The sequence below is a fragment of the Phaseolus vulgaris genome, chromosome 8 (assembly GCF_051622355.1).
Source record: "Phaseolus vulgaris cultivar YP4 chromosome 8, ASM5162235v1, whole genome shotgun sequence".
In the NCBI taxonomy this organism is placed as follows: Eukaryota; Viridiplantae; Streptophyta; class Magnoliopsida; order Fabales; family Fabaceae; genus Phaseolus; species Phaseolus vulgaris.
This window is the reverse complement of record NC_143505.1, coordinates 35,266,115-35,279,459: the sequence shown is the minus strand read 5'-3', so window position 1 is coordinate 35,279,459 and position 13,345 is coordinate 35,266,115. Positions and strand designations below refer to the sequence as shown.

At 31.4% G+C, this 13,345-nt stretch overlaps 1 protein-coding gene across 7 annotated transcripts; it reads left to right on the top strand.

Annotated features, from left to right (window-relative positions):
* Positions 1 to 3,839: 3,839 nt before the first annotated feature.
* RDM4 (RNA-directed DNA methylation 4) lies at positions 3,840 to 12,504 on the top strand. Of its 7 annotated transcripts, none has more exons than XM_068631534.2 (13): positions 3,877 to 3,989; positions 4,164 to 4,394; positions 4,735 to 4,803; positions 6,932 to 7,045; positions 7,143 to 7,223; positions 8,016 to 8,104; positions 8,377 to 8,451; positions 8,634 to 8,675; positions 10,422 to 10,579; positions 11,298 to 11,425; positions 11,713 to 11,791; positions 11,868 to 11,941; positions 12,053 to 12,504. In XM_068631534.2, the coding sequence occupies exons 4-13, from the start codon at positions 6,955 to 6,957 to the stop codon at positions 12,307 to 12,309; spliced, it is 1,074 nt and encodes a 357-aa protein (XP_068487635.1). In that variant the 5' UTR covers positions 3,877 to 3,989; positions 4,164 to 4,394; positions 4,735 to 4,803; positions 6,932 to 6,954; the 3' UTR covers positions 12,310 to 12,504. The 7 variants fall into 7 exon arrangements, with proteins under 7 accessions (XP_068487630.1, XP_068487634.1, XP_068487631.1 ...); XM_068631532.2 differs by having other exon boundaries at positions 4,680 to 4,803; XM_068631529.2 differs by lacking the exon at positions 4,164 to 4,394 and having other exon boundaries at positions 3,840 to 3,989; positions 4,658 to 4,803.
* Positions 12,505 to 13,345: the final 841 nt, after the last annotated feature.

Genomic DNA, 13,345 nt, shown 5'->3' with positions numbered 1-13,345 from the left:
CGAGCTCTTGGCTGTGCACTCGAACCTCGCTCCGTTGTAGAATGTTGATCAAGTTGTTGTAGATTCTTGCACAATTCCATGTTGGCCTTGCGCAACTCCTCAATGTTTGCTCGCGAAGCATCTATCTCTGCCATCAGTTGATCTTGCCTGAGCAACTGCTCAGCTCGAGCTTCCGCAATAAGGTTTTTCTGTTAAGCTTTAGCCTTTGCCATTACTTCTGCCATTAACCTTTCTTGCACGGCTTTGGCTTTGGCCAATAGCCTTCCCTACTCGGCTTTGGCATCATGCTGGATCCACTCCTGCTCTCGCCTGTATTGTTTGTTGGCCTCTTAGAGAGCTTTCACGATATCCATAAGCTACTGTAGGGTGGGGGCGTCATTCCCTTCAGGTCCCAACGGTACTTGCCTAATGTTCCTCATATTGCTAGAGAACTCGCACACAACTGTGGATGGGATCAAGTTTTATTGTGCCCCACGGTGGGCGCCAAATGTTCTTGTCGATTGACTTTCTCGTCGGTTGACTCTAGTGACGAGCTCTAGCTCCGGTCTGTCTCTTTTGGAATCTGTTCTACGTCTTGTTGTACTGGAACGTGGCTCCGTTGAAACAGAGGGGCCCACCTGTTGATTACACTCCGACGATCAAGTCAGTACGGGCTTACTTAAATTAAAGCAGTATTCAGTTTTAGTCTCAGAAATAACGTCCCTTGACCTAGGGTCTCAAGCCCCCTTTTAAAGCTTATCTCTTGTAACAACTTTCTCTTATGAAAATCTAATCTTAAATGAAAGCATTCGTAACAAGAAACCATTTTGTTCATGGGCGTCTTCTCTCTCTTGAGGTGCTACAACAAAAAGGGATCTTATCCCTAATGAGAACATAAAATAATAATAATATAACAACCACCTGCCAGCGGGGCACAATCTTAGGTGTCAGCAATAGGGGAATATTCTACTTACGTGAGCACCCCACTCATGGTGCAACATTATTATTTGATGTGTGAAGAAAGTTTATTAAAATATGTGAGTGATTTGATGGTTGTAAGGATACTTTGAATTATTTTTAATGGTGTAAATTGTAAGATTACAAATTTACCCTTGTGTATAAAAAATAAGAAATAAATGATAATTACTTTTGTTATTATAATAATACTTTTTTTTATTATAAATGTATTTATATTTTAAGGTATATAAGTATTTTTTATTAAAATTATATGTAATATTTTTTATTTTTATAATGAATATATTAAATATTTTGTATTGTATATATGAAGGTAAAAATGTAAGTTTATGAGTGCTTATGTGACTTTCTCTTCTTTCATTGCAGTTTCTCTTCAATTATGCAAAGCACCCAAAAGCATTCATCTTCCCCTTTCTGCGCCCCTCCTTCCTCATTCATCTCTTGATGCAAACAAGGAATGCACTCCGACGCTCAAGTCAGTAATGGCTCACAAGTAAACAATTTCAGTCTAGTGCGCAACAGTTTCTCGCTTGAGAGAATAAAATCTTAACTGAAAATATACTAAGCACATTAATCTTTTATCTCTAACAAAAAAATCATTTGTTACGGACACCAATGATCTTTAGGTGTTAAACTACATGCCAACATTCTGTTTCAACAAACATGCATAGTATCTTTTAAGGTTAACAACAACTATCAACAGGTATTTTACGTGTGCACCATTATTCTCGGGTGCTCCTCTTTCATTCTTAACAACTATTAATTATTATGCAACAAACATGCATATTATAACAAGAGATAACAATTATATCTTTCATCTTCAGAATAATATGATAATAGACTTAAACAATAATAATTATATCTTTTATCTTCAGAATAATATCACAAGAGATAAAATATTTCTTTATCTTTTATCTTCAAAATAATATCACAGGAGATAAAAATATATCTTTATCTTTTATCTTTAGAATAATATCACAACAGATAAAATATCTCTTTATATTTTATCTTCAGAATAATATCACAACAGATAAAATATAATATCACAACAGATAAAATATAATATCACAACCGATAAAATATCTCTCTATCTTTTATCTTTAGAATAATATGATAATGATTATATATTTTTATCTTAATTACCTTTTCTGGACTAATCAACATCTAGGTCAAACTCGTGACTCACCCTTTTGGCCCAATAGCAAAGGTCCCAAACCCTCGAACACTCTTGTCCAGTACAAGTTCTAAGATTTTTTTTTATCTATCTCTATTAAAAAATTCAATTGATATCACCAATATTATCCTTTTTTTACCACATTTAATAAAAACTAACTCAAAATAACAATGTTAAAAAAATATCCTTGATAGATGTTAATCGAATTTTGCCAATAAGTTTTAACAATATAAAACAAAAATACTTCAATGTAAATAAAAACAAAAAAATCATTCTTATTTGAAAATCTTAAAGAACTTTGATAAAAAGATAAATTTCACAAACTGATTGGTAGGTATGATACTTATTCGAGAATTGATTAAAACGTATAAAATAAATTACGAAAACATAAATTTCATAAGCTAATTGTTAGCATATGGTATTTATTGAATAATTGAGTAGAACATATAAAGCAAATTCCAAAATTAAAAAATTCAAGAAGACTTAAATAATGTTATGTGTCTTAAAAAAATAGTAAACCTTGACACAAATAAGTTAACAATGTTTTCAATAAATTAACTTAAAATTTAAATATAAAAAACGATGAAGTAATTATTCAAATGAAGAGTCGAAAAACGGTTACAAATACAACAACTTTTCAAAGAATTCAAAATGTGTATTTTTATCTTATGTTATGCCTACCAAATCCTATTTATAAAATTAGGTTATAGCATTAAAACTAAACTACGTATAATATATTTCTTGTCTTTTTATAATCTATATTTAATTGCCGATAAAAAAAATCTCTATATAATTTCTTTATGTATGAATAATTCATCGAAATAATTTATATCATGTTGTTAGATCCATTTTCATAATGAGATGATTCTTTATAGAATATTTTTTATGAAATGTCTCGAGATCTTCTCATATTTTAAGGTTCATTTTCTTTATATTATAATCATATTTTAAAAAAATTTACTAGAAAACCAAGTTAATTTGATTAATATAAACATACACATGTTTTTAGAAATAATCCTTTAATAGTATTTACAGAATTAATCATGACTCAAAAACCTATGAAGCTCGGACACCCCTCTTAAATGGCGTGTCGGTGTTCGATACTCGTGTCGGACACCGACACTCGTATGACACCTGTAGGACACGTATCCGTGAAGTGCCAATTCAAAAAGTATTTGTTAGATTTCTGATAATTCTAATACGGTTCTAACACAATTTTAAAAAAGAAAAATACATTAATTTTCTAAAAATTTAAATTTTATTGTATAAATTTTTATTATGATTATAAAAAATAAGAAACAAATCCTTGTGAACCAGTCATGAAAAACATCTTTCTGCTCCAAAAAAATAATTTGGAACATATTTGTGCACATAAATCTTTATTGTCAATTTATATAATTCATAATTATATAATATATAGATCTGTGTCCCCGTGTCCTACATTTTGAAGATGATTTTACGTATTTCCATGTCCGTGTCCGTGTCGTATCAGTGTCCATGTGTGTCTATGCTACATATTCAAAAACTAACTTACAGAAACAATTTGGATACATTTTAAAAAAATAAAAATTGATTTTTTTTAAAATATTTACTAAATTAAATATTAACCTAAATGTATAAATAAGATAATTAAATCTTTAAATTATTAAATAATTTTTATATTTAAAAAATATCATTTAATAATATTTCATATTTAATTTGAAAAAAAAACGGGAAAAAGCGTTCATTTAAATAAGTAAGGTTACACCCACAGAATCCCTAACTTTGGCGCGGGACGTTCTTCTCCCCCAAATCCCTTCTCAAAAAGACGCATTCATCATCTCTCTCTGGACTCTGTTGGTGTGAGTTTGAAACATAGCTTGTAAGTATCCTCCATGCATGTTTGAATCGGTGATCCTATTATGAATAAATCAGCTTCTACCCTATTATGCATGTTGCAACGGCGGCGAGCGGGCGGTGGGGAGCGATGGTTGTGACTTTGTTTCTGGAGTTGGTTTTTTGGGCTTCTTTCTGATTTATTTACTAACCCTAGCAGAAAAGGGGACGAACAGGAGGATCGAGACGGTCCAACGATCCTCCGATTCACCGAGCAACACGCCTACCCGCTCTGATCCGCCGTCCGAGTCGCCCCGCCTTCTCCTCCAAACTCGTTGAATCGTACGAGTTAGCGAGTAAAATCGCGATTTTAACGACATTGGTTGCTATTATGTTGGCTCTATAGTTGAAGAAGACGTTGTCTTTGTGTTTGCTTTTAGTTTAAGATAAGGTAATTATCCTTTACTTTCATCTTTGACTAATTGGTCTCAAAGTTGACTCTCTCTTCCTTCTAGATGAGTTAGGCTCTTGGGATTGTTCTTAATTTCCAGGGTGAGAGTAGAACACAGTCTTTTTATTTGAGACTATGTATATCTTTTACAAAAGACAATTTTGTTTTTCTGTTTACTATTTAAAGTAAGTACATTAGATTTGAATTTAACACCACTCATTCACTGAAATTTTTTCATATTATTTTATCTATGCACTTAGCAGAAAAAAATGCTCTCTACTGCAGCTGTTTTCCATTCAGTTGCTTATATTTCGTTGCTGCGTGTTGTGACATTTTGAAGGCAACACTGTGATAGCAGAAGTTCCAAAGAAGACTCTTTTCCCATTCCAAATCTTAACTAAATCTCTCGGTAATGCCATTCCCTTTTTTAAACTTGGTTTCACATTGTCCTTAATATGATTTGAAACTGTTATCTTCCATCTTGGTTATTATATACACATTTTCAATAATTGAATTCTTATGATTTGAAATAGCTTGTCCCATGATATGTAAATAGTACATGTCTAATGTTTCCACAAAGATAAAGCAGGTGTTGGTTTAAAGATATGGATCAATAGTAAACAGTACAGATTGAAAGTAGCAGCTATAGTTATAATGAAAATAAATATTAATAATTCAAATTTGTAATACAAATTTAGTGAATAATCTCTGAGGTTTTGATAAGAATTAGGTTGTTGACCTGAGTTGCTGACTGCATATTTTTCCAAGTCATGCTGAGATGGTTCCTTTTTCACACCTTCGCTTCCATTCTCCAGCTTTGACCCTGTCAATAACCAAACCATCATCATCCCTCAATGTTTCTCTCTAGATATTTACATCGTTTGTCCATTTATTAGACAATGAAGCAACCTACGTAGTAAAAGTGACTTCTTATTGGCATGTTCCAACCTATTGGCATGTTCCAACCATTCATATTCTTGTTCTTATCAGAAGGATCAACATGATAATAAAACAAAACAATCAAAATTGAAAATGTATAAAACACTGTCAAAACTGAAAAAACTAAATAAGTAGAATTAACTACCAAATCTGGAAAACTGAAAATGTATGTCATTAATACTGGAGTTGAAATAGAAATTGGAAGCAGATGAATGTGAAAAAACTGAGAAAACAGAAACAGAAAAATTAATACTTGAATTTTAAAGTTATTGAAAATATTCGATAATAACTTCTCGTTGATTAACACATTTAATCACTGTATATGTATCCACTCTCTCCTGAAATAAAATATAATAAAGAATACAACATGCTACTAAAGATTTAGATTAGAAAGTGGAAATTAAAATAGAAATATGAGGTGATTCTATACTATTATGTATTCATTCCTTTCTTAAATAAAATATAAAATAAACTGTGCATCTGATTAAACATTGTACACAAGGAAGTGAAGGAACCAAATTGGTTGAAGTTCGACATTACTTTATCCCTTAAATACTTCTCATTTTTCTAAATTCTTGCTATATATGTTTACATTCTTTAATATTCTTTTCTTGCATCTCAAATTTCAAATTTAGATTGGACATTGTTGTGATATAAACTATAATTCCAATATGATACATAAGCCTCAAATTCTGTTTTGGTCCCTGTTTGTTTTTCACATGGGATCAATAAAATAATAATATTAGTTTGTTTTGTTCATTGTTTTAGAAATGAAAATTAGTGTTGTATTTGTATGCATTAGAGTAAGATACTGAAGCACAATCATGAAAAAAATAAGTACTCAAGTTCATTATTCCTCAAGTACAAGCATAATTTTTTCTTAGAGCCACCTTTAGGTAATAAAATAAAGCAATAGATTGTGCTGTTATAAGAACACTTATGGCAATGTTTAATCTGTAATGTATGTGTTTTGTATAAATGATGAAGGGTTAAACTGATATTGAACTCATAACTGAAGCTGAGTTATAAAGTCTTATTGTATGATTCAAGTAAAGTCTTATTATGAGTTATAAACTCATAACTGATATTGAACTCATAAAAATATGAAACAGGGCAGGGGAAGGAAGGCTGCAACATATAATTGTGTTTAGTTTTCCAAAATATAAAATATATCAAAGAAGAAACAAAATATTACAAGGTTGAAGAAATCTTAAAAAAAAAATTTATATATATATATATATATATATATATAACAGTTCCTACGGAGATTAGAGCTATATAAGATATCAGAAACTTATTTCAAATATATAACAGTTCCTACGGAGATTAGAGCTATATAAGATATCAGAAACTTATTTCAAATCTCAAACATTTGGAAGAACAGTTGGGAACAACAATCCTTACCAAAAGTTGTTAATATTCCCTCAAAATCATTGGGTGTTTCTGCTTTTCTATCTTCCCTGAAGTCAACTATCAGAACCTAATAGCAATTGTATTTAGAACCAGCCTTAAAAAACTCTTCCATTTTCAAATTCCATTATGTTCGGAGCATTCATAATTTAGTTGAGTTTTAGCTGTTTAACCCTGAAATTGAACAGGTTGGAGAAGTCTGAGTGAGAACATGGCCGAAAGCTCGGCTGCGCCTCTGCAACCAAAGCCTGTGGTGGTTAGGGTCAAACGCAAACCATCTCAGTCCCCAGTTGATGCTTTCTGTAACCCTCTTCCTCTTTTTTTACTGGGTTTTTTTTTGGTATTATTTGGGCCTTTGTGTTCTTAATGTTTTATATGTGCTTTGTCATGGCAATGTAGGGCTGGAAATTAGTGAGAGGCCGTTGAAGCGTTCGCTTTTGGATTTTGGAAATTTATCAATCTCTGATTCTACTCAAAAGGGTATGTTACTCTTGGTTTAGTTTGTTTGTTTTATGGACTATTTATAGCCAAAATGTATTGAATCGTGTGAATAGTAAAAGATTTTGATAATTATGCGCATTCTTATATTAATGATTCTGTCAACATAAGTGGTTCAAAAATTGAAAATTTGATATATTTGATAGTAAATTTGAAAAATTAAGGGTGTGCAACTGTGCACCTCAGTTGAATGTAGGTCTGATTAATAATAGTTAGATGTGCAAAGTTATTTAGCTAGCATTCTTTTCTTAGAAAATAATGGAAACAACTTTCATAGTGATGAATTGCAAAATTTGTGTGTGCTTGTATTAATCAAACCTCACACTCAACTCTGCTATAATCTCTCCCCATATAAGACCACCAAACCTTGATTAGCATAACAAATTCTTCTCACGCTCTTAAAAATGCATTCTCCAGATTCTTACTCATTGAGCATGCAATCGTGAGCTATAATGTATTAAGTATTTTCCTTCCAGTATTAAGTGTTACAAACTTACTTTATTTCATTATAAAAAAAATTCCCTGTAATGTGGATTTATTTTGCTTAGTAATATCTATTTTTTGCGTTTAAAAAAACAAAGTTGCTAAAATGCGATGCTTACCAAATTAAGGATGCCAATGCCAAATGACTCACATGAAGCAAATATGAACCAGCCTTGCTTCAGTTGAGATGATTAGTGACAAAAAGTGCTAGGAAATGGCTGGAATTTTTTGAATTTAATGTGTGTTTAGTATTTATGGCTCAATCCTGATAATGATTTTTCTCTATTTAAGTGGAATTTCACAACAAGAAGGTTTTTGTTCAACATGTGGAGACAATAAGCAGCTCTGAGGTCACCTTTGATATCGTGCAATCCTTTGTGGTATGTTGCCCTCCTAGGTGATGTTGTTGATTCTTTCTCTTAATGATATAGAGTAGCTTCATGAAGTGTATATTTTTGGACTGATGCTCTCTTGTCTCATTCACTTTTTTATCCATTTCAAACATCTTTTATCTCAGTATAATGAGTTGGTCTGGTCAATACGGGTTACAATTTTTAATCATCATTGACAAACTAGATATATTTCATTCTATTGAGTTGGTTTTGTTAATAGGTGACAATTTGTAACCCTTATCAATGGAATGTTTCTTTAGGATCCTGGTTCCAGTTGTGCATCTATTTCAAAGCCAAAAGATGAGGAAAGAAGGAACTTCTTCAAGAGGAATAATGTATGCCTTTTCTTCTTCCCTCCTCTTCCCCTCTCTCTTCTGCCTGTGGAGAATCACAAACACACACGAACTTGTGCATGCTTTAAGTTATCAAATAATGGCTCATACTAATGTACTTTTGATAACTACACATTTTTTATCATACTTTGTCTTTCACTTTTTCCTGCTTTTAATGTATGCAGAAGCAAGAACGACTATTGGTTAAAGCTAAACAAGAAAAGGAGGTTTGTTGCATGTCTTATATTACTCATATTTATGGATGTGCATATCTTTGGACACTCATACTGCTATTTCTTAAAGGATGGCATTATATACTTGTATGTGGTTGTTTTGAAATTTTATCAATGTAGTTTCCAAGTAAAAAGTACATTGATTACTTTACTTTATTAAGAAAACTTTCGAGTTTAAACCTTATAGATGAAAATAATGTGGTTGGGAGGGGCGACTCCATTATAGGTGGTCAGTCAGATTTTCTGATGGGGATTAGTTAACTGTAGAATTGGTGGTGAATGCTTTGTACCAACAAAATCATTATGCATAATATAACCTAGTGTCTGAGATGATAAGATTAGAGAATCTATCTAAACTTCTAAGCTCATTTGCATATGATTTAGGAGAATTATGTAATTAATTCTCCTGCTTGTGATTAAAGTACATGGTTTTCCTTTCTATTCAAATAATTCTTAACTATTGCGGGTACAAGGAAATCTCCTCTTCTGTTCTGTAGCCTCCAAAAGAGTAGGGGAAAAAGAGTCAAGAACTTGTTGACGAAAGTCCTATGATAATTTTCAGAGTAGTTGCAATTGCAATAACAACATTCCTGGAATTCTTCGACAATCATTAACTCAACTAGACGAGTACTCTTTTGTAAGATTGGGAAGTTTCTTACAGCCCACCCAGATTCAAAATCTGGTCATTGCTTTGTGGTGTGTATGGGTGCAAATTCCATGTTATATATATTATCCATGGTTAGATGTGGCTGTTCCATTACTAAGTTAGCCAGCGATTAATGCACCTATATTAAAGAAGAGCCAATGTGTGTTTTGTTATTTTGTAATAGAACAGCAACGCTATTTCCAATCCCAATAAATAAATTCTTAATATGTAGATGATAAACATGCAAGTTTATTAATAATAATATCCTTACAAACTTAGTTCCCCTCTTCCATTCTGAAATCCTGTCTTTGCTGTATGTCCCTTACCTTTCATATTTTTAAAGTATCTCTTCTATCATAATCTCTCCTCATACAGATGTTGCACCAGGGATGAAACTACATGTTCCTTTTAAGGAGCAGTGCCCACCCTCCCTAGAAAATGAAAATCCCATGGCTTATCATTTTTATATTTGTGGTCGAAATATATAATTGCTAGTAAGTGTTTACAAAATTATAAATAGTACTTATATTAAATATTAATTAATTTCAATATTTTATATTTATATGCTTCAAATGTAAAGCACAAATTTTTCATGACTATCATTTTTAGTTCTTTCATTTTCCAAACTTGTCATTATTGTCTTTTTCATAAAACCTATAATGCTGTAAACTAAAATTTGTATCAGAAAAATCTCGTATTAAGATATTTTTCTGGTTAAGCTACAGTTGGGCAAATGTTGATCTCATATCGCTGCTTCATTAGCTTTTATACCCAGCGTGGATTACTTGTTGGCGTCCTGTATCACCAACTGACCTGTTGGAATTGTATTAAACTAAGAATCTTTTTTGAGATTTTAAGTGGATTTCCTTACATAACATACCTTTGAAGAGTTTGAATTTTGTTTGAAAGAATTGTTTGGAAGACATTAGCGAAGTACATGTTTGCTTTTAAACGTGGCCATTGATTTTTGTTTGAAGTGCACAGATTTCAACTCTCTAATTTGTCAAAAGTAATTGGCTTAGGTGTACAATTATTAAGATTTCTGTAACAGGTTTTCTTGTGGCTAAATTGTCTCATTTTATTCTTTCTTCCAGTCTTTGGCAAAAGATGCTCGCTTTGAACAAATATGGAAAAGCAGGAAGGGAAACAAAGGGACAGGGACAGCACATGATAAAGCATTACAAGAAATATGCAACTTCTATGACATTGTTCGCGTTGACAGTGAAGAGAAAAACAAGGAAGTGCAACAGCAGTAAGTATTTCCATCAGAATGTTGTTAATAGTGGCAAGCAAAAAATTTGCCAGAAAATTATGGCAGACAGCAATTTGACCTATGATGGAAGCTTGTCAGCTACAATAAAATTATACTATATACCATGGTAGATGAATTGAGAATAGGAATGCCCATATTCCGACTTGGGAATAGTAAGATTCATGATCAATAATATCTAAGAAGAATTTAACATAAAGAAACATAATCAATACACACGAGTTAAATAGCTAACTAAGTGACATAAGTTTTAGAATAATTTTTATTTAGTTTCCAAAATATCTTGATTAGAAAATATCTTGTTTAAATTTGAACATAAAACCTGATTATAATGAATCTAGATTTTACTTGTTCTTTCTCTATATATTAATTAAGTGAAGCCAGCATGGATGTTGGTCCTTTAAGGGAGTGACTATGTTAGGAGTCCCACATTAAGTAGGATGAGCTATTTGATGTAGTATTTAATCCTTGAGACTCACCCACCTAATGGATTAGTATGTTAGGTAGAACTCTCCTCTTGTACTTCGGTCCAAATATAACATAATCATGCAGTGGCCTTTGCTTGCATGTTGTCTTATTGAATTTTTGCTGTGCCATACTGCTTGGCAGGCAGCCAATTAACAAAACTGTTTCATTAGAATTTGTGTTTTCCTCTCTTGGACAATTATCATTGAAAAATCGTTTCATGTCATTAATGCAGACAAATCTCATTGGAGGATCAAAGACTTCTGTCTAGTTATCTTCCTCTACTGAGAGAATTTATTCCTAATGCGGCTGAAGAGGTTGAAACCGATTTGATTGCTCATTTGGTTGGCCATTCCAAAGAAGGTGGTTTATATAGTTTCTAAATACACAATTAAAATGTTACTGATCCTGCTACTTTTTTCACAACGCCCACTGATTTTTTTAAAAATAACTGACAAATAAGTGAAGGCAAACACGTTTTTCTTATTCTTGTTGATTGTAAAAAAAAATATTATTTGAGTTATCTTGTGACATTTTATCGTTTTCTACAAGGTAATTGCTATGTGTGCAGTATTTGCTGACCTTTTTTCTTGTTTAAATGGTTTCAATTTTTTTGGTCGTGGTATATTGTCTTCTGTGACGGACTCCAGAGAATTATGTGTATGACCTATACACTGTGACGGATGAGATGGATATAAACACAGACGATACATTAGCTTCTTATCCACTGTGAGTATGTTGTCTTTACGTTCAAATAGGTTTTCTTTTGCCTTGCTTCTTGACACTGTTGTTTATTTTTGCTCAGTGTTCAAGTTGAAGAGGAGGAGGACTATTATGATGGCCCTGATGATTCAGATTATGAATCTGATGACTCAAATGGTATTCGCTAGTCTACCTTTTCACATCATTACCCTTCCAAGCAAAATTACAAACATCTAAACACTTCATTACCTTTGTTGGCTAAACAATTCTTACTTTTGTTGGTTATAGCTGAAAACAATCCGTTGAATGATTATCCGGATGAGATTTCTGAAGAGGTGGATGAAGAAGAGGTTGAAGATTCCGAGAGTGAATCAGAAAGTGAAAACGGCAATGCTAGTAACGAATCATCGAACGAGGATACAGAACGTCATGGTTTTTCCAAAGCTGATGCTGATCCATATGATGAGGATTTTGACGAGTATGAAGGTGTTTATAATTATGATGAGAATGTTGATGATGAAGATTGGAGGTGGTCGTACAGATGAAGTTGACTTAGTTTTATTTTGTTGAAGGAACAAAAATGTTGATGTTATATCTATGAGGTGGGGTAAAAATGTTTAGAATTAAACATGTGCGACAGCCGTCGAACTAGACAGTTTTTTTTGGCTATTAGGGATGTTATAGGCATTTTTTGGGCAAATTTCCCAAAGTAGTGTAATTTAAATTCAAATTTCTGTAAATGGGTAGATTTCTTTTTTAATTCTATAATTGGGTAAATCGTATATATGGAACACGATTTAATTTAAAAAAATTGTCAATGGGCTATATGACTTTGCTAATTTCGAAGATTTCATATTGAGCACATACTGTGTTTAATACAAATTGAAACTAAAATATTTTACGAAGAAAGCATACATGGAAAATGCGATTTTAATTAAAAAAATTATGTGGAAAAAATATTTTTTTTAAAAATAAACTTGTGGGAAAATTTTATATTGAAAATACGTTTTTATATATAATCTCGTAGACTATAAATACGCTTTTTAAAAAATAATTAAAATATTTTTGTGAGTTCCAATAGATATTGAATGTTGCAACCAGAAATAATAATATCACTTTTTAATATACTTTAAATAATAATAAAAAATATACTATAAAGTATTGATTTTCTGATTCAGTGAGTGAGTTATATCAATGGTTTGTCATGTTACGCCATGATGGGAATAATTAAAAAAAATGAAATAATTTAAGAAAAATTTAGTTGTATTATTTTGATAGTAAGAAATGTATGAAAGTTAGTAACAATGTAAAATTCTAAATCCAAAAGATAATAAAAAAATTAAAATTAAGAACGTTAATAAGAATTTTTAATTGGAAACTTAAAATTAAGAATGTTAATAAGAATTATTAACTGTAAACTTTGATCATAAACATTAGCTAGAAACTTCAAATTTAAAATTGTATATCTGAAATGATGAAAATCATGAAACCTGTATAACCATAATTTTATACTTAAAGCTAAAGTATTATTTTATTCATTAATTAAATAATTATAGACTTTAACTTTAAACATTATGATTA

What these genes read in the sequence shown, in the direction of transcription:
- RDM4 (XM_068631529.2), top strand. Translation starts at nt 6,955, where the DNA reads ATGGCCGAAAGCTCGGCTGCGCCTCTGCAACCAAAGCCTGTGGTGGTT. An exon ending in AACAAGGAAGTGCAACAGCA is followed by an intron (nt 10,580 to 11,297) that starts GTAAGTATTTCC and finishes TCATTAATGCAG; the next exon opens with ACAAATCTCATTGGAGGATC. An exon ending in ACATTAGCTTCTTATCCACT is followed by an intron (nt 11,792 to 11,867) that starts GTGAGTATGTTG and finishes ATTTTTGCTCAG; the next exon opens with TGTTCAAGTTGAAGAGGAGG.